General features: G+C 38.9%; 2 protein-coding genes across 2 annotated transcripts; one reads left to right on the forward strand and one right to left on the reverse strand.

The window, feature by feature from the left end:
- Positions 1 to 654: 654 nt before the first annotated feature.
- On the reverse strand, positions 655 to 20,661 carry ttc13 (tetratricopeptide repeat domain 13). The gene is made up of 23 exons (XM_022770316.1): positions 20,493 to 20,661; positions 18,628 to 18,722; positions 17,262 to 17,337; positions 17,091 to 17,161; positions 16,857 to 16,922; positions 16,377 to 16,469; positions 14,806 to 14,922; positions 14,604 to 14,714; positions 11,831 to 11,913; positions 11,519 to 11,660; positions 11,102 to 11,276; positions 10,171 to 10,327; positions 9,479 to 9,609; positions 9,257 to 9,389; positions 8,306 to 8,398; positions 7,984 to 8,067; positions 7,607 to 7,691; positions 7,355 to 7,464; positions 6,922 to 7,057; positions 5,846 to 5,925; positions 5,020 to 5,098; positions 3,567 to 3,646; positions 655 to 3,483 (listed from the first exon to the last, which is right to left on the reverse strand). Exons 1-23 carry the CDS (start codon positions 20,659 to 20,661, stop codon positions 3,369 to 3,371), a joined length of 2,481 nt encoding a protein of 826 aa, XP_022626037.1. The 3' UTR covers positions 655 to 3,368.
- Positions 20,662 to 21,640: 979 nt separating this feature from the next.
- arv1 (ARV1 homolog, fatty acid homeostasis modulator) lies at positions 21,641 to 25,986 on the forward strand. The gene is made up of 5 exons (XM_022770160.1): positions 21,641 to 21,775; positions 22,216 to 22,335; positions 22,584 to 22,737; positions 22,942 to 23,166; positions 24,737 to 25,986. The coding sequence occupies exons 1-5, from the start codon at positions 21,680 to 21,682 to the stop codon at positions 24,862 to 24,864; spliced, it is 723 nt and encodes a 240-aa protein (XP_022625881.1). The 5' UTR covers positions 21,641 to 21,679; the 3' UTR covers positions 24,865 to 25,986.
- Positions 25,987 to 27,101: the final 1,115 nt, after the last annotated feature.

A 27,101-nucleotide genomic window follows, 5' to 3' on the forward strand; every position in this document is an offset into this window, starting at 1 on the left:
CAAAAAGTCTGAATTCTACGTTTTAGTCAAATACTTTTGAATATGGGAGAATCTTAAACTGTAATTACAGCTGTAGAATCAGTACAATAAGTAAGAAATATAAGAGCACGTCTAATTGGAATACTCAAGTAAAGTACAAGTACTGTAACAAACAGAGTTTAAACATCTACCTTGGGTAAAATAATAATAATAATAATAATAATAATAATAATAATAAAACAAAGAATTCTATCACATTTTAAAGATTTGTTCATGGAGTAGCAACTCTTTTGATATCTGTTCAAAATTTAGGACCATTCTTAATTTGTTAACAAATATTAATGAACATGTGATTTACTTTTATTCTTATTTACTGACTAATGTATTGATCTTTTTTTATTTAGAGATTGGCAGTTGTTTGTAGAATTCTTTTTTTCCCTTTCTAGTTATGCGCAATTTGTCATGGTAATGTTTTTTAATAATCTTTTTTTTTTTTTTTTTTTTAATGAGACTTTATTAAGCAGATTTCTCTCTGCACACGGAGGACCCTGGCAAATAGGGGTCCACTCCAAAACCCCAAATCACAGTCTTATCTTATCTAATCAACCAGTCATGTAAGTTTTTCTCATCTTGATTTCTTCTTGAAGGTTTCCAAATAACAACAAGAGACACTGATAAAATTGTCAACCAGTTTTATTGACTGCTGAACTCTCATTCACTCATTCATTAAAAAAAATTCCCTCCTTCAAGTTTTAAGCTTTAAGATAGGTTGTGCACTCCTCGCTCCCCCGCACCACTTCATGACTGGGTCACCGAGTGCAAAAAAATAAAATAAAATGACAACCAGTCGGCATAATCATTGATATGAAAAAGAGACACAAAGCAAAACAAGTGTAGGCCATCCACTGTCAGTGATGCAGGAACTGAACTAATTTAATGACAAAATCAGTAAACTGGACATTCAGGGATGATTATTTAAAGGCCTCTAAATCATAAAAGCTGCAATTTGAAAAATGAAATTTGTTCAAACGCTTTTAGATAATGTCATGTGAATTACCTGCTGACCCTTTTTTCTCCTTGTGCTTAAACTTCCATTGAGGAGTCATTAAAAACAGAGACAGCAGCTGGATGCACACTTGCCTCAATATCTGACACTCAAGTATTTAGTTTCATCAGGTTGCTGCATGTAAACGTCACATCAAAACTTCCTTCACAGGTTCACCCCATTTGCCAGATCAGAACAAATTCTAGAAAACAATAAACACCATCAGTTTGATGATTTGTATTTGTGCACATGCAATTTCCATGAAATGTTTTTTTTTTTTTTTTTTTTACTAAAAATCTACTTAGTCGTTCATTTTTTGCAGCTAGAATTCAATCTTGTCAAGCTTGAAGAGATCTAGAGAAATTCAACTAACAAAACGTGGTGAGGCTCAAACTTTCAACTAATAAACTTTCACTACAGAGAAAACTTTCTGAGATCTCATTATTCAATTTTTTCCCCAGATATCCATGAGCTTGACAAGACTCGGTCACATATGTAGGAGGAAAAAAAGGGACATGGGCTCTTTTCTCCCAAATTATTGCTGTGAGTTGTTATGAAGAAGATCTTATACAAGCACGAGATGTTGAGGAAACCCAAAGAAAAGACACAGATGTCATTCGATGCCATCTTAAGGAATGTTAACAAAGGAAATAACAGTATGTGCTGTGCTTTTCCTCATCTGTAATTAATCCTTGACAAGATCCAACAGTCAGAGATATGAGAGAACGTTCAGGAGTTTAAATTTTTTAGCTTCTATTAGAGTTGCTCAAGTTTTCAATTTTTTTATGTCTTATATGTTAAAGGTGAGATTAAATCAAATAAAAGAACTTTAAAATGGAAAAAGTATAGTTTCACTGCTTTAAATCTCACTACAATATAATAACCAGGTTGTTTTTACTTTTCATTCACTTTGGTTGGAGGAGACAGATGGGTAAGGGCCGCAGCTGATCATTTACTTCCATTACAAATTAATTCTAAAAGAAAAAAGTGATCAATGTGTCTATAAAATATCAGAAAACTGTTGGTTGTTGTTTTATTTTTTTTTGTCTTTAACTGGGTTTTTGTTGCTTCTTTTTCCATAAACGGACGGAGACGGAGACATACATGTATCTACTGCCTATAGTAACTAGTTGATGTGCACTGTTATCAATATTGATTCTGCTTTAATAATCTGATGTTTTCTTCTCTTTTCCTGTTATGTCAAATGGTAAAAAAAAAAAACTATAAAGAAAACTCAACAAAATATTTAAATAAGAGAAAATGTCTCCAAAAAAAAGGGACATTTATTCAATTCACACTGATATAAAACTGAGAAAAGCAGAAATAACTCACATTTGTTCACATTTGAGAAGCTTGAACCAGAAATCTTTCGGTATTTTTGGTTGAAAAATCACGCAAATGATATAGTTTGTCGATCAACAAACTGTTTAACTGACTGAATCTTTTCAGCAAAAAACAAACAACTGGGTCTGATACTTCTCTAAAATCTCTGACCGTGACTGTCATTTTAGTTCAGCAGCCAACTCGTCTCTCCACCAGCCCATTATTGGTCACATTAAAAGGAAGTGGGGTTCAATACCCGAAAAGAGAAGCGACCCTTCCTGCAAGTGTTGAGAAAGCAAAAATAAAAAAAGAGACTGCTTCAAGTATCCCGAGTGGAATTCAATAGCCCTGAAGGTTTTTGTTTCATTTCTTTAAGATCCCTGAACTCCCTCTCTGCTGATAGGCTGGACTGTGAGTGAGCACAGCAGTGGTTAAACAAAAAAAAAGTTTAAAGTGCCAATTACAATCTTCAATGTTAAATAAAAACTTTGATCCAAAAGTTAAACAATTAAGATCCAATTTAACATTCTAGCTAATCTAAAACTAGGGATTTCGGCATGTCTATGCAGTGGAAGATTGTTCATGCTGATGGTTCGTGAGATGCAGTTTGTGCTTTGGGTGTTTCAGCGTGAGGCCTATAAAGCAGAGAAAGAGAGAGGGTGGACAGAATCACTTCTGCATCCCAAACTAACTGAAATATCCTGCAAACGAAGCAGGATCTGGAGAAGTGTTGGGATACTACAATAAAATAAAATAAAACAGATTCATCACTTCAGAGGAAAAGCCTCAGGGCGTAGGGGAAACAGACTCTCCCCAAATGTGTCAAGCAGCTCGATGATTTTCTTTCTCAAAATTTAAACAATAAACACTAAAGCGGAGATAAATTTTTTTAGTCCAGTTGTGTTTGGGCTGCAGAAGAAGACAGTCCCTTTGTTCTGCCCAGTGTAGAAGCTCTATTATTATTATTATTATTAATATTAAGACTTTATTGAACAGATTTCTCTCCTGCGTAGAAGCTGTGTTAAGACTTCTTTGGACAGTGTGAAGACGAGTCTGTATTGAGAACCTCGATCATCGTTCTGGTCGACGGGAAGGTCTCTGCTACAGATGGAAGACTCTGGTACCAGCTCGGTAAACTGGGGAAGAAGAACAGTTCTAGATGAGAGTCCCTGCAAAGCGGAGTAATAAGAAAGAAAACAAATGTGTTTTGTCTCCCTACCTCTTCAGATTCATCCAGCTCTTTGCTGTTTTACTGAAGCTGTCTGGACTGGGTGTGGTCATGGCTTCAAAATCCACCAGCTGAAACAATATGAACACATACACAGTTTAGAGGACACACACACACACACACACTGTACACGCATTTCACTGCCCGAGGCCATGTCCATGTAAATAAAGATTAATTTGAAAACACATTTCAACTCTGAGGGATCAATACATTTCAGAGTATGTTTTCTTTGTTCTCTGATTAATCCGATTCAGATGTTTTATTCCCTCAATAAGATTCTCAAGTTACCAGACAGTCTTTAGTCAAGCAAACAGAACCTTGGATGATACTTGGATGATACTCAACGAGCTTCCTGACTGACCTCAGCTGAACTTTTCATAAACTTCAGCTTTCTGACTAACACCTGATCACATTTCTGCACTGCCTTGTTTCCATCCAGTTGTGACTCTGTTTCAGGAACAATGTGTCTTCTTGGCAAATACAAAATAGGTGAGAATTTCAGACAAGCTGACCGGCTCTTCTTCTTCTTCTTCTAGATGTCTGGAATAAATAAAATCTTTGTATCCATCAGTGGAGTTACAAGCAGACTGTTATTGTATGTAATTTACACCTGAACACTGACTGACTAGCTATTGTTTTAATAAAAAAAAAATGCTTGTGAAATGAAACTACCCTCTGAGAGTTACACAAGCTTCTCACCTGCTCTGCTTTAGGTGTTTCGTTTCATTTGGACACACACACAAAAAGGACCTTTCATAATAATCTTTTACACAGAGTGTTTTTTGGCTCAGAAACAATACATCCCTTTCAAGATGTGGGATACATTACCGGGTCCATCAAGCTGTTAAAAACTGATGCCTTTCTGTCATTTAGACATAGCTGCCTCTTCAGCTTCATTCATTACTGACAGAACCAAAGACAGGGTTGGGCTGGAAAGTATAAAGTTATCAAGGATGAGGAGTGTTTTCTGTTGTGATCAAATATTAAGTTGGGACTAGAATTTAATTTATTTTCCCATTTTCACATGCTCTATGTAAAAATATTTTGCTGGATATTCATTTATTCATCAGTGCAGTTGGATGAAAGCTGAAAATACAGGAGGGACACAGATGGTCTTATTATTACTGTGGTGGAACAAGTTTTTTTTTTCCCCTTTGCAACTGCTTGTTAAATGTCAAATCAACTAATTCACATTAGTTTGTAGTTTATTAAAGCAATATTATTTTCCATGAGCATAGGAGATGATATTTAGACTGATCTTAATCAGGTATGCAAGATCAGCTCAGACTTGCCGTGTTAGAGGTGTTACAGAAACGTTAGCAGGTCCGACCTAGTAATACCTTTTGATATTAAAATGCTACGGGCTTTTATTCAGACGTGAAACCGAAATGTTAAAATCACATTTATGTAAAGAGGTGCATGACTGAAGCAGCTTTATCTTTACCTTTCCTTTAGGGATCCTACCGATGACCTCTTTCCCACTGGCCATCAGTGCCCCCATCACGACCGAGTACGCCACCACACTGAGGAGAAACGGATCAGGGAGAGCCTCTGTTACACACTAGCATCATAATTACAGCTACGTTACATGCTAGTCTTTGAAAATAAATCAAACTGGAGCATTTATAGCACTAAAACCTGCAGCCTAGCCAGAAACTCCATGTGGAGGAAAGAAAGCCTTCCTCAATTCATGTTTAACTTTATTACATGACATCCACAAGGCTTCAGCACGAGAGACCTCCAATACACATGCTGAATTTCTCAGAGTGCTCCTATAAGTTTCAGACATCAATGCCAAAGGAGACCTGAATCTAAACATAAAGTGATTTGACGGTTACTGGCACAATAATTAAACCTACCACAACAACATGGCACAGCACAAATTCACTGTCTCTTATTACCTCTGTCAAGGAGGTTATGTTTTCACCTGTCTCTTGGGTTTGTTTGTTTGATTGTTTGTTTGTCTGCAGGAATGCGCAAAAAACACTGAATTAATTTGCACCGAACTTGGATTTTTAAATTACTTCCCTAAACACTGCGAGCGAGGGAATTGTTCGATGTTTCGTTAGTCTAGTCTCTCAGGACATAATGTTTGGATCATGATGAAAGAAAAACCAGACATATTTATGGTGTTGAGATCTATGACTTCTCACAAATCACGATCTCACAGACAAGTGTGGGACTGTTTGGCCTTGGCGGAGGCCTTCTAGACGTTATCACTGTGGGAATATTAAACGTTACGCCTGTGGATGATTCAACGTAGAAATTACCTGGATCCTCTGGAGAGGGGCATGAGGTTGCAGAAGTAATAAACCAAGGAGAGGATCAGGTTACACAAGGCATCTGCATCCTGAAAGAACACAATTAGTCACAGAGTCAACTGTACAGTCCTTTAACTGGCACGGAGCAGAGCTTTCTACAGACGTGTCGTCCATTTTTAATTTGTGTGTATTGTCTTCATTTACCGTTTATCTAGACAGGGTGAAAGCAGACGTAATAAAAACAACCAAGAATCAAAACACAAGAGGAATGTACATTTTGTTCCAAGTATCGGTTTCAGAGGAAAGTGAATGATTTTATCTAGCAGTTACAACAACAAGGACACTGTTGGGTTATCAGTATAAATGAGGAGCTGAACAACAGGAGAAACACAGGGAGGGCTGGCTGTCAGCACAGACTTATAAAGTCAAAATGCTTCTGTCATGTGCGATAATATGTCTCTAAAAACTGTTTTTCACTGCAGCTCAGCCTGTCAGTCACTTACAGACATGGATGTGCAAAACCAGCTGGAAAACACATTCTGCTGAACACTGTAAAATGATCTATTTGTAGAATTATTGTGATAATCTCTGGGGAATTCATTCAATTCCCTGACTTTGCCTGTGTAGAAAATTGAAAACTGTGGTACGCCTGGAGAAGGGAACAGAGGAAAGGAGGGGAAATAAGAGGAGAGAGTAAGAGAGGAGGGGAAGCTGGCTGTCTGCTGTGCCGAGTGACGACCTGAAATGACACTCAAATGTCTTGTTTTCTCAAACCAACTGTCCAAAACTCAAAGATATTCAATTTACAGAGAAAAGCAGCGAATCCTCATATTTGACAAATGTTTAAACGATTATTAAAAATGTTGGCGACGGATTTTCTCAGCCCCACCCATTACATTTATCTTCAGAGGTAAAAAAAAGACACCTGCCTCTTCAACACAACTGAGGTGAATGGAAGTTTGTTTGTGCTGTGATCTGTGCATCATGTCATCTCATATACCACTGTATTGTACATCCTCCTGTTTTCTATCATCTATAGAACTCTGAAGGAAAAGCTTCAAGCTAAGTGCAGAGATAAATCTTACCCCGAGCTCAGTGGACAGCATTAATGCTTTTCCTTTAGCTGTGAGGTCTTTGTAGATGGACTCTATCTCTGACTGGTACTGCTGTGTCCGCTCCTCCGTCGTCTGGGTCTCCACTGAGAACAACATGTTGCCCACCCTAGCAGACAGAAACTCGGTCATTATAATCCAAAGTAACTGGAAAGCTTCTGCAAAAGGATGCAAGGAAAATATGTCAAATGCCACTGTCTGCTGTGATAATCAGGTTTAAAATGACTAAACATAGTGCATACCTGCATATATCTAGTTCCCTTGTCCTCCCCTGTACCTTTATTTACCTTCTACAAGCTCCATGCATTCAATTTTTTTTTTTTATATATATAATGTTAAAATGTTTGTTTTTCAAATTAAACATGTATTCAACAAGTGTTGCTGTAAAATTTCACACAAATGGTACCTGTCTCCAGTAATGGTGATAGTAAAACCATCGTATTCTTTCCCAGTATCCTTCATGCTCGGCACCTTGGAGTTGACTGTGAAGCCATCTCTGGTTTTACTGTTAAACTGCTTCAGGAAATAAACACACAAACACAAACAGACAACCATCCTGGGTTTTCACTGCTGAACAGCTGATGGTGTCGTTTACACATTTATACATTTGACATGAGAAAAAAAAAATCCCTATGAACCCAGTCTTATCCCTCTTTACCTTCATTATAGGAAGAAGATCTTCTACTTTGTTGACATTTTCAAGAGCCTGACGGACTTCTAGTAAGCCTCTGGGGTTGTAGGCCCTGAGACAGATCATAAGAACATATTAGTTACAGAGCAGCAGCAAGAAAACTAGAGACTGAGGAAACATCAGATTGGAAAAAATGGCTGTCAAAACATTCAGGTGAGACATGCTGATGCTAGTCGCACATATGCAGCTATCACTGGGTTCAGGCTCGGCTGATTTGTGGAATCGTTTGAGGTGATAAGATCAGTTTTTTCAGTGAATGCAGAGTGTTAGTGATGGAAAACAAAGGAAAGATTGAAAACTCATGCGCTACATAAGAAACTCGACAACGTTTTGGTGAGATTTACCCGTGGTACACAAGTATTCTGTCTTTGATGAAGTCGAGGATGTTGTCAAAGTAAGCCAGGTATCTGATGTTGATAATCTGTCCTCTGTAGGGATAAAGAGAGAAAGGAAAGGATTTCAACAGACTGGCATAAAAGCGCTTTGAGTGAGCTTGTCAGACCAAGGCCAGAGTGAAAGAAGATCTCGGCCGCATTGAAAGGGATTTAAATAAATGTTTTTACACTACAAAGCTGAGAGAAACCTTCAGCGAGGCCACATGGTAACACAAGTCCCTCAATGGACTCATGAGAGTGCCTGCCACCGTCGTTGGTGCCAGCTTGTTACCTGATGAGATTGATGTGATTGTTGAAGCCTCGACTGAGACTCCTGGCAGGCATCTGGTCTAACCACAGGACTGGCTGGTCTGGATCGGCGATCCTAGCAGCACAGGAAATGCCAGTTTAGTTTCTCAACACTGAAATCCACTCAGTCAAAGACTGTTTGAAGGAACATAATTTATCTGATTTAGTCAAAAGGAGAGAGGAAAAGTTTACTTTGTTATATTTCTGTTTTTGGTCTATTTCATTCATCACTGTAACCAAACCATGTTGTGTAAACAAAAGTGATTAAATTAAACAGTTTAGAGAATTGAGTGACCAACTTCTCAGTTAAATGTGCTGTACTTCAACTTTTCTGGCTCTAACATAGTAAAACCAAATATGGGCTCCAGCCTAGATTTCATTTTTTTCTGCAAGACTGCTGAAGTATGAGGAACTGCTAACTACCATGCATCAACATCTGTCTTCTTTTTATTCCCTTAATCCCTTGAGTTTTCGGGTTATTTCCTGCAGATGATTAGGATTCCACAGTTGCTCCTGAGGTGCAATTTCTTTTGGAAATATGATGGAAACACAAATTTTTACGTGTTTCGGTCATTGTTCTCAGCCAGCCAAACCAAAGTTACACTTGGATGCTTTAAGAGTAGCTCAACCCTAACATTTCTTTTGTGAGAGTCTGTAAACTGTCACTGTATTAAACTCATTTGTTCCAAGGGGCTTGTAAAGTTCATAACAACACAGACAATCCAAAGAAAATTGGGTCAAAAAATCCGGTTGAAAATTCCATCTAGACCCCCAAACATCTGTGAAGAACTATCATGCTAACTAGTACGCCAAACCTTTGAACACAACGTTTATATATAAATCTGGGATTCAATGTATTTCCTGAGTATGTGAAATTTGCAGCATGTTCAAGCTGAAAAAGTGGCGTTACATTCCTCTTTAAAAAAGTCCTCACCTCCTCCATTTAACGGCTATATCAAACATGTCTCTCCACTGCATCTGCCTGGTCTTGCCGTTGACTCGCACTTTGGAGTTGCTCCATGTTCGATGCATGGCCTGCATGACCTCCAGGGTTGCTAAACCCATGGCTGGAAAAAAGAACAAGCAACAAGTTATTTTTACTGCTGTTGTTAATACTTTAATGATCTTTATGAGCTACAGCAGTTGTCACTGGTACCTCTGTGTATTCTCTTGTTAGGTAAGAAACCCGGAGTGTCATATTGCATTAGCGCCCCCAGATGGTCGGCTGTGCATATCAGCTTCTGAACTTCACTGCTGTAGCTGTCAAAGTTCTGTGGCAGCACGTCCCTGTAAACCACAGAGAAGAGGAGGAAGTAGAGGATGAAGTTGATCAAAGCTTTCATACTGTGTGCAGACTTTATTTCTTCTGGACTGAACTGTGGCGACCTGTCAAACCTCTGAAACATCTTTATAAAACAGAAGCTTCAGTCTGCTGACAGATGCATATAAAAACATTTCCCGGAAAAAAAAAAAAAAAAAAAAAAAATGGAGCTTTCATGTCACATGGAAAAGATGGCAGGTGTTAGCTTTCAACCACTAAACGCTGTCTGCCTCAGCTCTGAGCTCATAAAAACTGCTACCAACTGTAGCTCAGGAAATTAGGGTGGTATTTCCTCACGATGACACAACTGAGGTCAAGTATAAGACAACCTATTGTAATCTCAAACAAACTCAAAACACTGTATGAATCTTATCCGTTAATAGTTTTCGTTGCAACTCACTTGATTTGATCTCAGAGCAATTTTTTTTACAGGGACAAGAACAGAAATCATTGTATTACAGCTTACAGTTATGATCACAGTTATTGTTCCAGGAGTGAATCAGTTGTAACAGACCCATCAAACCTACTTGATATGTGGCTGCAGGCCCGGCTGTTCTTCATAGTCTTCTATTAGGAAAGGCAGGTTCTTGGCCCAGTGATTCTTGAAGTTCCCCGGTAAATCCTGGTCCACGTTGTACTCGGCTACTGGGATGTCAAGGTGGGAGTGCAGGTAGCGAGAGTACTCTGGTAGAAAAACAATGTGGGGCAAAGCAGGGAGAAAATATCAGACATAATCTAAAATAACAGCCATGGAAGTTAAAGTTTTTCAGAAGCAAGACATTTTTTTTTTATCTTAACTGACCCTTTAAAAGAGAAATGTAAAAGTATGTAAGATAAGGAAAAATTTACTTTTGACTCTTTTTTTTTTTACAAATTGACACTGCACAATAATTACATAAAATCTATTTTTTCAACATTTTTTGCTTAATATACAGTTTCAAGATGACTTTCAGATAAATTCTCTATGACTGGTGGTAGATTGAGCATACCTTTATATCACATTCATATAGTCTAAACTAGAGAATTATCCAGTATTAAGAAAGGAATACACCATCCTCGTACCACTGATAAACTCAACTGACAAGATCTTTAGTCAAGCCTCACTGTGGCTGTCATTGCCTAGAAACAAGTGTCACAAGTGCCTGGTTATACCGTCCAGTTAGTAGAAATCAGCCAATCAGAATCAAGAATATTTGGTGGTCAAGATATAAATTCTGGTGAAACGCTGTAATGGATTAAATTTGTTTTATCTTCTTCTAAAACACGATTTGAGTGGTTGTTACAACAGCATCTCAGAGTAGGAGGTTCTCCATAGTTTATATACACAAGATTTAGTTCCAAAAATAAAAAAACAGAACATTTCAAGTGCATTCAATAAAGTTTTAATGTGTGCAAGTCTATTATGGAACCTAATATGTAGGTGTTTGCCCAACTGTGTGTGTAAGGTGGCACACCAACCTCTGAGGTATTTCACTTTGAGGTATTCAGAGCTGGCCTTCTGACCCAGGAGAGGATCGTTCAACATGACTTTAGTCTGAGCTTTGATGCCCTCATAGAACTGCCCCATGGCCACATGACTTAACCCCTTCATGTACTGACACACCTCGTTATAAGGCTCCAGCTGAAGGCACCTCTGGAGGACGAGAGAACAAGAGGAGAACGTGATGAGTGCACTGTACATTTGTCGTTGAACTGGTAGATAGTTACTACCAACCCAGCTGAAAGTGCAGTTTAAATCTGTCGCTTAAATGTAATTCCATTATTACAGCACAAAAGAAACAATGTAGGACTGTCTGAAATTATTACAGCCTGGTAGAAGAGTGACGGACCAAGTTATTCTATTCAAATGTGGATGAATCAGGCGGATTCTTCTACCTTGAAGTTCCCTATGGCCTCCTGCAGCGAGCCGTGGTGGTACAGCATCATTCCTCGGAGCTGGAGAGACTGGATGTGGTTCTGGTTCAACATGAGGGCTTTCTGGAAACTCTCCATTGCTGACTCAAAGTCCCCCAGCTCTCTAGAGGGAGGAAGAAGACACCAAAAGAACAACAATTGACATACTGTTAGTGAAGCAGAGGGGAAATGTAGGACTCTCATTATACTATATTCTTCCGTGGAGAAATACAAATTAGAAATAAACAGTGAATTCAACTGGAAGAAAAAAACAATACCACAGGGTCTCTGTACCTGTAGGCCTGTCCTAGGCTCTTGTATGCATCTATAAAGTCAGACTTCAACTTTAATGCCTCTTTGAATGTCTCAATGGCTTCCTGATGAGAGAGAACACAGTTTTCACACAGTCATAACAGGAAATTGCAATAGGGAACATGTAGATAGACCTAAAATTCCAACACAGCAGATCATTCAGGCCTTGTTTCAGATATATGCAGATTCTCTCCACATTTTGAAGCTCACACCATCATCAAAATGCGACTCAAATGTGGGTCAAGTGACTACCTCAAACAGAATTTTGCCACAATGCTCACATTTCTCATTTCGTATGGGGAACTGCAGATACTGCTACAGAGAAACTACCAGTTTTATGGTTGGCCACACAGACAGAGAAGAGACTATGGTGCCTCCCCTGGAGCATAGACTTCAAAAACTTGAGTTGTTTGGCAAATGCAAGTCAAATGTGTTAGGGATATCTTCATCTCTGCAGCAGATGTTTTAGAGCCACCAGAGAACTGGAGAGATGACAGACACTGCCAATTAACTTGTCATACGCATCATCTACTTTTCTCATTTTATATTGACTTTGACCTTTTGTTCTTGGTCATAAAGACCAAATGTCTTTAAAACTTTAGAAAGCCTCTCGCTTTTAAAACTGTTAGCTGAAAGCAGCTATACAACCAACTTAATTCACCATAGTTCATCAGAGTATAAAGGGAGCCAGGAATCTCATGAGAGGAGGCAAATGAAGTCATTTAAAGACCAAGCAACCAAACAGACTTCATCATCAAGACTGCAAATAATATAAAGTATTTCTAAGGGTTTTATCCTACCATCAAAAATATTGTTCTTAGAAAACTACCTTATAATATTATGATATCATGCCCATGCTTCAACTTGAGCTTAACTTAGAAGCTTTCTCACAGAAGTCTGAATATGCAGGTTTTTAATGTACCAGGGTAACATTGACGATAAGGCATGTTGATGTTTAGCAGTTATAATGTTTACTATGTTCATCTTCTTAGTTTAGCATGTTAGCAAGCTAACATTTGCTAATTAGCACTGAAACTAAGTCAAACTGAGGCTACATCTACAAAATGTGCACTTCAGTTCACACTTTTTCCTGGCACAGCAACCTACAGTATTTGCTTCCTTACAGACTGAAAACTCTTTCCAAATAGCAGTATAAAGAATGTTCATTGTTCGTAAATTAAAGTTTGACTTTGCGATTGTTTCATGAAGTGACCAAGGAGCACCTAATGAATCATTAGACAAAAGGGCTTGTTCACAACAATTTTCTTCCTCAGAGAAAAGACATTGCTCAGTCACAGTCTGTGCTGATAAAAAGCCAATTGTGCAATGTTGACTTTGTTTCCTTGAGTACACGGTGCAGCAGATTCAACAATTATGAAATAGCACTTCAACTCTCACAATCAGAGTTACAACTAGTATCAAAATCGCACTACTGACTCCATATTTTGTATACTGTGTGTTGTTGTTTGTAGTCAACTGTCAGCTGTCTGAAGGTCCTGTGCAGGGACTCCCCGAGGAAATTGGTTAGCAGAGGTGGCAAATGCAACCAAAAACCACCACACATGCCCATGACAGGATATGAAACACTACAGCTGAGGTGCAGACTGACAACAGACCAGCCTCGTAGCTGTGGACACTGCTCTGTACTCCATTTAATCTGACATCAGTTTATCAAAGTGTGAGAAATGCTGTGATCTCAAGGTTTCTTTAAAAGGTAAAATTGGAGACATCTATCATTTTAACCTTCCTCATGATGCATGGAGCAACAGATTTAGTTTTATTTGAACTGCTCTTCTAAAAAGTAATCTGAACAAAGGAAGAAGTGTCCAGACAGAGGTGAGATGTCAACTATTTAGCTGGCAACCCCGACACAAAGTGTCTCTACTTTGGTCACCAATTTACCGCAAAACAGCACAATACATTTTAAAGTTTGGCCTTTTCATGGGTGAAATAACACCCCGGTTTATTTGTTACTGTGTGTTATGACATGATATGACATAGAGGAGACAAACTACCTCCACAGCAAACAGCTACACGAAGCTCGGGTGTGAACAACAGCAACCACTTCCTTCAGAGAGGCCAGATCACAAAAAGAAAAACTGTATTTGGTGTGATGTCATAATCTCTGAAAACTTGGTTTAAACTTACAAACCAGGAAATTCCTTGCAACTGCTCATATATGAATTAAATCTATACAAATGAAAAATAGTAAATAATCTTATATATACAGTACACATGCAACACAATGAGTTTCTGCTTAGTCCATGCCCTAACTGATATTTTTTATTAATCTCTTTGTCTCGTTTCAACTTCCCCTTTATGTCCTCATACGGCATACTGTACGTTTTTTTCACAGATTCACACCACTTTTAAACGGTGAAGATGATTCTCAAATGATTTTCATGAAGATTCATGTTCCTATTGCACAAAAGCTGTTATGTTTCCATCGACAAGAGGACACTGGCCACAGCATTTTACAGAAAACAATGGCCTCTTGTCCCGTTGACAGCTCGGAAAAGGCTTCCAGTAACAGAAAAGTGAACAGACAAATGGAGATAGAAACAGAAATGAGGTGAGGATTATGCACTAGAGTCAGTTTAAGGAAGCAAAAAAAACAAACAAAAAAAAAAACATTAAATGAGATGTTTGTGCTACAAATGGTATTTTCAAAAATCTGATCCTCACTTATTTCAATAATCACAACATAAACAGTTAAAGTCACAGATTTCTTTGAGAAAAAAAGCCAACAACTTACTTTAAGCATGCCTCTGTGGAAGAAGGTGAGGCCTTTATAAAGCATAGCGATGGGCTGATTCTTCTTCAGCTCCAAAGACTGCTGGAAGTCTTCCATAGCTGCCACATAGTCCTGGAGGGAAGGCATAACACAGGGTCAGCGCATGGATGCATACATGTGTGTATATGGACGCATGCACTTACATAACAGCTGAGCATCGAACCTCTGAAATGAAAAGCAGCGTTCCTCTGTGTCTGAAGAGTCGGGCCGAGGGCTGCAGCTGGATGGCTTTGGTCAGATCACCCAGAGCCTCGCTGATACGACCCAGAGGAGACAGGATCTGAAGACGCATACGCACACGTCAACACACATACAGGTAATGTACATTAAAGAAAACAAATCATACAGATTTATTTGTTCATATAACAAAAAAAGGACCTTGTCTTTCCCATAGTTCAACTTTCAAATTAGTCACTATAGCTAGAAAACAAGTTTGTGGCTTCTTTTGAGGAATCTCATACTGATGTTCCTCTTTTCTGAGAAAGACAAGAGAAAAAGCAGAGAAAGGAAATAGGAATAGGAAAGGACATTTTTTCAGGTTTATATATTTATATTTTTTTTGGTTCATACTGAATTGTACAGGGATACAGTGTCTATTCTTCCATCCAGCATTTTCTTTTTTTTTTAAATAGACCTAAACATTTTTGATTTAAAAATAATAGGTACGATCTTGAAGAACAGGATTTCATGAAGAATCTAATTGGATCATAAACTCGGCTTTTGGGTTGCATAATGTTGTATAGAGTTTGTCTGATTCATTCACAACAAGAATGTAAGAGAGTAACATTCAGTATCTCAAAAAGACAGTGGTCCTTGGATGAACACAGCATTGTGCAACTACTTTTTCTGGCATGTGCACGTCAGATTGATTACACCAGTGACTCATTCAAGTGGTATACTGGTCACAGAGAGTAAACCGGCTCAAAGTGAAACCAGGTGGTGAAGAAAGTGTGATTCTTTGAGCCTTCAGTGCTGCGGACACAGTGACAAAGCATAAACTCACATGACTTAACGGCTTTGCGTGTGTGTGCATTATAATTACTGAAGAGCCTCGAGAGCTCAACCACCGACATCACACTATGTGTCACATCTTGAATATTCATAAGAATAAAGTTGGGAACATTTTGTCCTTGAAGCAGGCTCCCCCTTTTTTTTCCCCAATCTCATGATTGAATTAACACTGATGCTGAAGAAAATTACCACAACTTGCTTTGCATCGCCACTTTATAAACTGCACTGTTTTCGCACATTGTCTTGGACTTTAGGTGTCTTCTTTTCTAGTTGCACACAATCCAGAAACACGATAGAACATATTTCCTACTCTTTACCACATCACAGGCTCTAATTGCATCAGAGATAATCTTAGACTCGGTACAAATCACATTGTTGAGAAGCCACTGATGCTCAGCTGATTAGACATCTAAACTGATCAGATACACTGGTGATTAATGATTCGTTTCAGGTCATAAACAGCACAGAAATTAGACACTTTACTTAATGGAGCAAAACTAAGTTCCAAATTGGGAAATTTTATCAGCTAAATTAGATCCACTGATGCCAAGAGCTGGAGACCCATAAAGGTTGTTTTGTCAATTAAAAGCTCCTCGACTGGAGCATTAAAAATACTTTGAGATACTGGAAGAACTTCAGAGAGAAAACTACACTGAATCGATGGGCTTTGGCACTAAGCCACTTCCTCTTTTCACCTGACCTCTGTACATGGTCGGGCCTTACCTCTGCTCTCTGTTCGTAGACCTCCGGCCAGTTTGGCTCGAGGGTGATGACTCGGTTGAGCTCATACAGTGCCAAGTCAGCATTCTTTATATCCTGGCAAGGAGACAGGGGAGGGGGGCGGCAGTTTCATTTTGTTGACATAAAGCTTAAAATACTGTGAGCAAAACTAGGAAAAAGGCCACAAACAGCTAAACACACATAAACTGGCATTTGACTTTTTTTCTGGGGGGCACGCTTCCATAACCGCAGAGGCCTGGCAGATTGAATTTGAACTCACTGAATGTCACGCTGAGTCATTCTGTGTTTACCTGAAACTGCTGCTGTCACCAAAATTCAAAGAGGCATCACAGCAAATACAGTCTTATAAAATATAACAAGATTTTGAAGGAATGGTCAAACAGAAACAGATAAAATATAAAAGAAAAACATAAAACCATTGAGAAAAATATAATTCTTTAAAAAAAAAGATCTATCACTCACCTGCAGACTTTTCTTTCCATAAGCTATCCCTCTCCCATATATGGCACTGACGAGCTCTGGGTCACCCTGTATCACAGACAAAACATGTCAGAAAATATTCCCGGTTTGAACCCAAAGAAATTAAGTTGGGTTTTATTTCTAGCTCTGAGAGAAAGTGCTTCATTCCTGAAAGCTGCATTAAGAGTGAATATTTGCAGGAGGCAGGTTTAGTAGCTTAAATGGATCCAAACACACCTGTAGTAAGAGTGAGAAATGCTTGATGGCTTCATCATAAAGACCGTTGCCTATCAGAACGTAGCCTATAGCTGCAATCACAGAACAAATGGTGACGAAACAATTTCGCAAAATCATGTAACTCAGTTCAGCATGAATATGATTTGAGTTTAGAACAACTTTCCAACTTACCAAGTTCTTCATTTGTGTTGTGGTTATCTACAGGGAAGGGGATTTTCTTCTGCTCTATAAACAACTTGGCCTGGTTCTGTGAGAGATGGAAAGAAAAAAAACACACTACATGAAAAGAGAGACATACATCAGGGGAGAGCGCAGACACGCAAAGCTGAGGAAACAACAAAATAATGATTTCCTGTGTGAAACCAGTAACACATCGAAAGAGCAGAAGATAAACACAGACTCTAAATACTGTGAGTCTCAGAGGTGTGAAAACTGAAATCGTATGTTTTCTGTTTGTTTGAAAGGGTTAGAATCTAGTGACAAAGAACTACAGCCATAAATTAAAACATTTATCCAGGACATTTTTACAAGTGAAAGGTTTTTTTTCTTAACAAGCTTTCCAGTATATCTCAAGGTTATACTCTGCAATTAAGACCGACAGGACGGAGAAGAAAATCCAGTTAAAGGTCATGGATGCTTACTACTGCCAAGCAATTCATACACCATTACAGGATGCAAATTTGAAAGCATGCAAATGTTGCTGCGGCAGCATTTTGGGTTTATAAAACAGCAACAGGACAACTGACAAGATACAGCCTTGCAAAATTTAAATTCATCAGATAGTCTTACATAATAAGTAAGAGTAGCCACATCATCAAAACATCTAACTCATTCTGGCATAAATCTTTTCCCTCCTCGTTAGGGAAGATACTTTCTTGAATGCTCAGCTATTTTTCAACTCTCACTATTACCTCTTAACTTATGGTCAAAATATTCTTTATTGCTGATCCCCAGTGCTTCTCACTGTGCTGCAGTGATGTAGAAGTGTACTCTGGGGTACGGTCTGTACACTCTCACACCACTGCTTGGTGTGGTTAAGCTTCTGGTCAAACATAAACACGCCCTTCGCCCCTGATGCTGGGTGTAGTCTGAGCTGCAACACATTTGAAATTTCAACTAGGAGAGATCAGTGAACCAAAACTTTCCAGCTTGGTTTTAAATTGCTAAACTAATTTATCTTGAACATACCTACAGTCACTTTGTACACTGTTTGTAGTTTGAGATGTTGTGAGATAATTTCCTTCTTTCAGGTGTAGCTCTATCAGAACTACAAACCATGAACCAAGCACTGATAACAAGAGTGTAACGCTACATCACGTTAACATAGTGAAGTCTTTCAAACATTATTCAACAGCAGAGAAAATAAATGGCCAATAAACTTTCTTGATGGATTCAGAGCTGAAATAGTGGATGGCTTGTCATACAAATTTAGTACAGAGCTAGGTATTGCGTTGTTTAGATACAAAACAAGTGGTTTAGACTCGACTAGAGTCCTTCTTTTCTGTGTGTGTGTGTGTGTGTGTGTGTGTCATCTCACCAGGATCTTCTCTGCGTTAAGTGAGAAAACTGACTCGCAGGGTGGGTTGCTTCCCTCCTCACAGTCTGGGTCCTCCAACTGTAAAATTGAGGACTCTGAAAAGACAAGAATTCAAAGTATCAATCAAGGGAAGCACTTCACACAATATTTGTTACTGTATGTATGTATTTGAGACCATTATACATATGTGAATGGATTAATCAATTTAAAAAAAAAAAAAAGGCAGGTGCACACTCCCAACCTGTCACAACAATAGTCTTCTAAGTTGCATTAATATTCTAATATTTCAAAGGAGAAATGTCTGAGATGACAAGCAGGCCCCACCCCACTCAGAGTGGATTCCAAACCAACAAGGCATGTCAGCAATGTGGTTTGAATAACTCCATGTAGGCCTAGTTATTCAGACCAAAAGGCAATGGATGAGTGGTTTTGGTTTCAAATGATGTTGAATTCTTTGACAGTTTTGTACAAAAATAACATTTTTAATAAACCACGCACCCGTTACAATAAAATCTTGGCAGTTTAAAGTTGCATTTTCATTAAATGAATTACTTAAATGGAAAAAAAAAGTTTAGTCCATTTACAGCAAGGGCAATTCATTTGCTCAAGAATGGCCCTAATAAACCAAAGTGTCCATGACAACCGCTGCCATCATAACACCACATCTCTTTTCAATTTTGTCAGTTATTTGTGTGTGGTAAAATCCACAGACACATTTGAGATGCTGCAACCACATTCTGCTGGAAAAATTACTTAATTAATTAACTCATAATCAAACTTGTGTTGCACTTGGGATAAAACACGCAACAACACTGCTGTGGTGCTTTAAAATTGTTTACAAATCACTCAGAATATCTCTTCAGTTCAGCACACATCTGTTAAACCAAGCAGCACTAATCTCAACAGGATGTCATTTGTGCAACCAGTTCACCTGCCACTTATAGGGAACAGGGTGTCCAAAAACTGAGATAAAAAGTAAAGAGCTGTGTGCATAATTTACACTCAGTTGACAATTTATTAGGTACACCTAGCGAAATACAACAGTCCTGCAATAAATCCTACCTTCCTTGTAATGTTCAGTTTTGGGTTGAAACTGTTTTAGAGGGGTGGTGATTCAACTTTATGGCCATTTTGGAGGCTGCAGTTTGTGGTGCTGTCTATAAGGACAGGTATTTTTGTCCTTTTGTCCACCTCATTTATATCAGTAAGGGTAGCTAAATAACAGAAACACTATGTATAACACAATGCAGTTTAACAGCACCACACACTCTACATCCTCCAAAATGATCATACAGCTTAATCAACACCTCTCCAAACATTTTGTCAATAAAAACTGAACATTATACCCGTCATGAAGGGTAGGTTTATTGCAGAGCTGTTGTATTAGGCTGCATTGGTTTTAGCTGGGTGTTCCTAGTAAAATGCCAACGTATAATGTATATGCAGAATTCACCAGAAGCTCATTACCATCAGAAAAATCTTTCGGTTTTGCTCCGTTACATTTTGCTGACGGTCAAGGGAACACCAAAAATTGCTTGTTTTTTGATCGTACTCTGGTGAAGACCTCTTCGGGTAAGATAAGATATACAGTTTGTAAAGTGGGTACATCCTGAGTTGTCTTACTGATAGATACACATTGATTTACTCTCACTACTCTCTTTCTTCGATCTTTGGTTTCAAATCCTATTTAACCTCTACCGCAGTTAGAGCAAGAGCTTCTTTTAGTAATCTCTTCTGGGCTGTCACCGCTTGTTGTTATTAGCCTCTTAACGTTAGCTTACAAACGGTTAAGCTAGCCGGGTTACACAGTGACAGTTGGACCGGGGTAGGACGTGGCAAAGTAACAGCGAAAAGAGACACTATACCGCAGTCAGCCGCGTATTCTTCCCACTCGGAGAGCGAGCTGCATCCCTGCTTGTGGAGCTCATTGTTGAACAAAGTCAGGGTGGAGAAATACTCGGTGGAGAAGATTGCCCGAGACAGGTAGAGTAGTGAGAGCGCTACCAAAACAACAGCCCTGTTAGCAGGGGCCATGTTTCTTTACATGTGTGACGCCAGCGAGCGGAAGCTGCTGTAGGTCGACCAAACCGAACAACACACCCCCCTCACGCGCGAGCCTGCGGGAACCAACCAGGAACCAACCGAACAACAATACACTACAAGTCCCGACATGCTCTGTGGCTGTCAAACCGGTCCCTCCAGCGTCAGGTCAAGTCCCCGGACAGACAAAACCAACGAAATGGTTTTCCGTTTTACCTTTCAAATTATTATACTCTTCAAACTGTACAACTGCCAGCTTTAGCGGTTATGGTTTAATTCTAAACCTGTAGTTTTTTGTCTAATTAGCCTCTGGTTCTTATAAGATCACATACTGGAGTCCTGTCCAAACTCGTGATTCGTGAAATTGGGTTGTAAGGTTTGACTTAAGTCTGGGACTTTCCAAATAGGAAAGTGGTCTGAGACTTTTATATATTATAGTATTTTTGTTGATGCATTGATGTGCTAGCAGCATTTATTGCTGTGGCTAGTTGAGAACTAATAAAAAAAATGTACAGTCGGTTGTTGGGATGGTTAATTTGTAGCATTGCATTGTATTTTATAAGGGCATCATATGTTTTATGTATAAAAAAAAATCAACTGAGTAATTGGTAACAACAGCTGTTAGATAAATGTAATGGAGTAAAAAATGGCAAAACTTTACCCCTGAGAGGTAGTACAATAGAAGTATAAAGTGGTATTATATTAGCTATCTCATAATTGTTCCCAAGTACTGCGATTTAGTTAACTTAGTTACATACACTGAGTAAAGTATAGTATAATATGACTAGTATGACATGCAGTATAATAAAGTTCCACTATGAAAAATAAATTGCATAGTAAAAGTGAATATTTTTTAAATGTCAATCGCAGAACATACAAGCTCTTTTCAATCCTTCAGTTGTTTACAAATATACTTTTATTTTGAAGGGCGGAACTGTATGTAGCCGCTTGCTTCCGGTAAGAGTGACTCATATGCTAGCAGCTTTTCGTAGCCGTTTAAGCTGAGGAAAGAATGGGCAAAAGTGTCTTTAGGTGTGTTGAATGTAACGAAAAAGCAACGGAGCTGCACCGGGATTACAGTAACGGGATCCTGAAGATAACTATATGTGTGGGTTAATTATTAACATCTTAAACTTGGTTTGGTTAGTGTTTAACGTTACTGTTTATGATGAGGATGCTAGCTAACGAGATTTGCCTCGAAGATGTAACTTTAACTTGCCTATATCTCTTATTGCTCATTCTTTAATCTAAATTATTTTTGTAGCCATACATGAAGGTCAATGTTTACTTGCGTTTTATATTTGGTTACGTTGTCAGTGTGCAGCGATACGGCTGACAGGTGCACCTGCGCCTGTAGCTTCAGGACTGGTTGTATGGGTTGAATGTGGCGACAGAGTTGAACTAATTGAACTCAGAATATATTACAAACAAACGCTTTTCTATGAATTATATGTAGCATCCCTTAAAATTAGTGTCATACCCAAGCAACAACATAAAAACAACAGATAGGTAAAAGGGTGGCCGTTGCCTGTGTGTCTGTTTCTCCAGGAGTCCTGCCAAAAGCCAGTGGACAAGTACATAGAATATGACCCTGTCATCATCTTGATTGATGCCATTTTGTGCAAGACACAGGCTTTCAGACACATTTTGTTCAACACAAGCTTGAATGTAAGTAACCCCAACTACTTTACCTTGTGGTAACGTAGGTAGTACAACTTTATGTGGATGTATGCATGTTCGGATGACAAAACATCTACCAAATATATAGTATAGTGTATTAGTATAATGTCTTATTCTATGAGTTTAGTCATCATGTCCGGCTCACTGGGCTCATATCCAGCTTTTTGTCACCCATATGCTGTCATGAGTGTCTGTCTTCAGGTAGTGTTTTTGCATTTTCTCCTCCACCTCTCTAGATCCACTGGAAGTTGTGTGTGTTCTGCCTGCTGTGTGAGGCTTACCTGAGGTGGTCTCTGCTCCATGGCTCTGAGCAGAGCAGTGACCCTGCTGACATCATCAGGTACACCAAGGAATGGGAGTTTTACGGCATGTTTGGATTGGCCGCCCTCGGTAAGATGCTTTCATGGTACAACCAGAGCTCAATCATATAACCGTTAAATAGATACTGTTTGTATCAGTGTGGAATTACAACCATAGTGTATGTAAGCTCAGATCTCCGGAGACATCAGTCAACCAGGATCACATGAATGGTTATGTCTATGCTATTTGATATGGTTTCTGAGTCCCTGAGATGTCTTTATGTTCGCCCTGTAGAGCTGTCAGCGTTCTGTGGCAGTGTGCTGTGGTTCCTTTGGGTGGTGGTGGGTCTCCTGCAGGGTGGGAACCTAGATCTCAGCCTGCTCATCAGAGCCCTGCTGCTGTCCTGCTACGGGAAGGTCCTCCTCATTCCTGCTGTCATCTGGGAACATGACTACTCCCCACTCTGTCTGGGCCTCATCAAACTGTTTGTGCTCACTTCTAACTCACAGGCTATCAGAGGTAGGATAACACAGCCTCCTACTAACCTCCAGTGGTGTTAGCCACTGAGATAGTTTTGGTTTTATTTGTTCAAGGTTTGAGATTTCTGCCTTTACCCCAATACAGTGCAGGTGAATGGAACTCAGTTTGACAACTCTGTTAGACTCTCAGTGAACAGGTTTCTTTGAAACCAGTTTCTACTGAAAAAATAAACAGCCCCAAACTCAATTATTTGTGTCTGTGGCTCTAGAGATGACAACCAGTCCACCACTTTGGTCCAGACTGAAATATGTCGACAACTACTAGTTGGATTGCCATGAAATTTTTACACATTTATGGGTCCCACAGGATGAATTGCAAAAACACTGATCCCTCTAGTGCCATCATCAGGTCAGAATGTTGTATGTGATCCTTTGGTTAATGAGCAAATACCTGCAAAAAAGATACAAGTAATAATTCTGGATAAAGATTAGATGTGTTGTACCAATATTCAGTATATTAAACATACTGTATATTAATGCTTTTCCAAAAATGTTTATCTTATTGTTATGTAGACATGTTTGAAACAGCTTCCGACCTTTATAGAACAATTAAACTCTCTAATGAAGAACAGGAACATGAGATTTTCAGAAGTGTAGCAAAGCAGATTGTACATGCTGCTGATTATAATCCTCCCACACCAAATTGTAATGATTTATAATAATAATAATAATAATAATAATTACACACATCACTGTTATTGTGTTTACGTTATAGTGTTAATGTCGTCTTAGAATCAAGACAGTTTCACAACCACCCAACGATGACAGGGAAAAGAACAGAGGAAACTAGGCGTGACTTTTTCATTCGATGAGTTTCTTTGTCCCGAAGCAGAACAGCTTGTACCTCGTGAGACGTCAGGGATGTGCTGCTACTTCATTCTTCAGGCAACATTTAAAAACACCAGCAGGTGGCAACTAACTCTCCCTTTGTTTGAAAATCCCCCTGCTCCTGTGCTCCTGTGCTCCTGTGCTCCTAACTACAGAGGGACCCAGACATTCAAGATAAATGTGTTACATAACAGAAAAGTTCGGGTCCATGTTTCTAGTGTTGTACAATTGTTTCTTCAGCAGCAGCAGCAGCAGCAGCAGCAGCTTTGGAAACATAAATCTGCTCATTGTATTTGGCAGTTAGCCTGTGCACAACAAACAATGAGATACTGTTGAGTAATTTAAGGTCGGCTCCTCTGATGAGCTGTTTCTCTACGACATATTAATAAAGAGAAAGTTTCAGTGTAACTGATGCCAAGTGCAATGATGTAGCAAATTCAGCCTTTCACTGCTGTCCTCTAAAGTTTATATAAAAACTGTCTTTTTAATATCATATTGACTTTATGTCTTGTTGCACTTACGTTCCAGTTGGCAGGAAGGTGCTTGCTGATGTTTGAGTTGTAGGTCAATAGAAGTTTTCACAAGCTGTGTTCACACTTTTTTTTTTGGTTTCCTCAGTGTATGATTTAGGTTTTCTTTTTTAAAGTACTGTAACTATGCAAACAAAAACTGGCGACGGAAAACGTGTTTATTTCTGATTTTCTTATTATTTTGTCTTCCAGTGATCCTGAACAGCAGCAGACGTCTGTCACTGATGGCTGTGTGTTTAGGTCTGCTGTCAGAGACCTGTGTGGCTCAGGCCTGGAAAAATCTGCCATGGAGCATCCAGGACATGTTGACATTTGAATGAATGTCTGCTCTTGTCAGACTGACATTAAAGTCACTTCTCTCAGGGATGAACAACTGATCGTGGATGCCAGCCTGTGCCAGAGTGAGGCAGTTTTTAATGAACCATCTGCACACGGGGCTGGAGAAGAAGTTGTATTCTTCAAGTTTTCTTCTTTTGTTGTTTTGTTTCTGTTTATTTCAAAACAACTGGAGACATGAGAAGCTTCCTGTGTGGCAGAAACCGCCAAAGCAAATGCCTTAATGAACTGGCTACAGGCTGACAAAATGTTACGCTGCTCAGTCGGAGAAAGAGACCGGCAGAAAAGAGATTTATTTCTCAGAGAATGTTGATGGCTTTCTGTCAAGTTGAAAAAGAAGGAGAGACACTGAAGAAAGACAAAAACAGTCTACAGAACAAGCAGTCTACGTACTGAAGAGGTGGGAATGCTCTAATCTTGTTTTTCATTTTGGTTTAAAAGTGGACAATGAGCTCCAAGTCAAGATTCCAGTGAGATTTTGATTTAATTTGATTACTTTATTCAGAAAAGCCCAGGAGAAGAACTACAACGTGGGAATATCTCATGATCTAAATTGCTGTTTTACACGCTCTAATTCCAGGGCTGCTCTCCAGGAATGACACAAACACAGACCCTGAGGCTGTAAATTGACAAAAACTATTTCTCTGTTTGGACAGGACCCAGACAGCACTCCTCACATTCTTTAGTTCATTGGTGAAGTCTTTACTTTTGCTCACTCTCACACACACACACACATACATCAGATAAATGTTAACACACAAGCGAAGTAAGGCAGACATTATTGACTTCTTCTTCTTATTTACTGTTGTAATCTGGCCCATGGGCCACAACAAAAACAGGAATGGACATACAAATGCCAGCAAATTAAGATTAAGCAAAAGGTGTCTCAGCCAAGGAAGAGAGAGAGAGAGAGAGAGAGAGAGAGACATGGTGAATGCTGGGACTTTTACATCTTACAGGAGCACTGGGCCCAGGTGCTCCACATCAGGTTGGCCCATGCAAACACACAGCTCAGTTGAAGGCCCAAGGTGACATCTTCAGTATACATATTTTGTCTGACCAACGGCCTTTTTACCGCATTTACAATTATATGTAACAAATAAAAGCAGCAAATGGATGGTCATATTTGTGGAGTTGGAACCTGTAAATGTTATCAATATTCGTTTGATAATTGACTTAAATGATTAGATTATCAATTATCAAATTGAACAGTGTTCAGGACAAGCTGGTTAAGAATTGCCAAAATTATTGTATGTTTTTTTTTTTTTTTCCTGTATCCAAGCGAAGGTGAAGCCACTGAAGTGAACATTTAGACCATCTCACGGCACTAAAGCTCATCACTGACATCTAAACTGATCATTCTTTAAGGTTTCTTATTTACAAGCGAAGGCAGAGGGAGGCATTTATCAAACCAGACATCTGATCTACAAAAATCACTGTGAGACACGCTGACCAGCTGCAGCACCTGGAATGTGGCTTATGTGTCTGTAACCAGCACAATGTTCAGCCAGTAAAACAAACGTCCGAAGCAGATCAAATCATCTGTGGAATGATGGGAATTTTTTTTAACCGCGCTTACCTACAGTGTTAGGGGACAGCTGAACCTGCCCCGGCCCACACACATAAAACATTACAAATACATTGTATAAAAAATTTTTATAAAGGAGAGAATGCGCAGGTGAGGTAAGAAACCCATCGAGGGCTTATGTTAACCAGCTCTGCGTAAAAACAAAAATGACATCATACAAAATGAGAAAGGAGGAAAGAAAGAATAAAAAACGGCATAAACAACACAATATATACAGTGGAGAGGATACAGATATTTAAATGAATCTATCAGCCAGAGACATGAAGAAAGGGTTTATTTCTGAAAGTAGTCTCGTCTTTCATGTCCCTTCTTTGGTGTCTTTTATTTTTATAGATGCTATAAAAAAAAAGACATTTTTTCCTCTGCATCTCACTCCTTCCACCATCTGCCATCACCATAAAGTCTGGGTGCTATATATCTTGTTGGGGTGTCATCTCCTAAAGCAGCAAACTGTCCTTGAAATACAAAAAAAAAAAATAAAAAAAATCCAGTTAAAAGCTGCCAGTCTTCTGGATGTCTCAAAAATAATATATAAATGTCATAATAAACACGTTTTAACAAAGAATGAAGTTTCATATCACAGAGTACACCCTGAGTATTTAGTGATTAAGAAGATGTAATGCTGAAATAGCT

The sequence above is a fragment of the Seriola dumerili genome, unplaced genomic scaffold (genome assembly GCF_002260705.1).
Source record: "Seriola dumerili isolate Sdu_G_001 unplaced genomic scaffold, Sdu_1.0 BDQW01000025.1, whole genome shotgun sequence".
Lineage (NCBI taxonomy): Eukaryota > Metazoa > Chordata > Actinopteri > Carangiformes > Carangidae > Seriola > Seriola dumerili.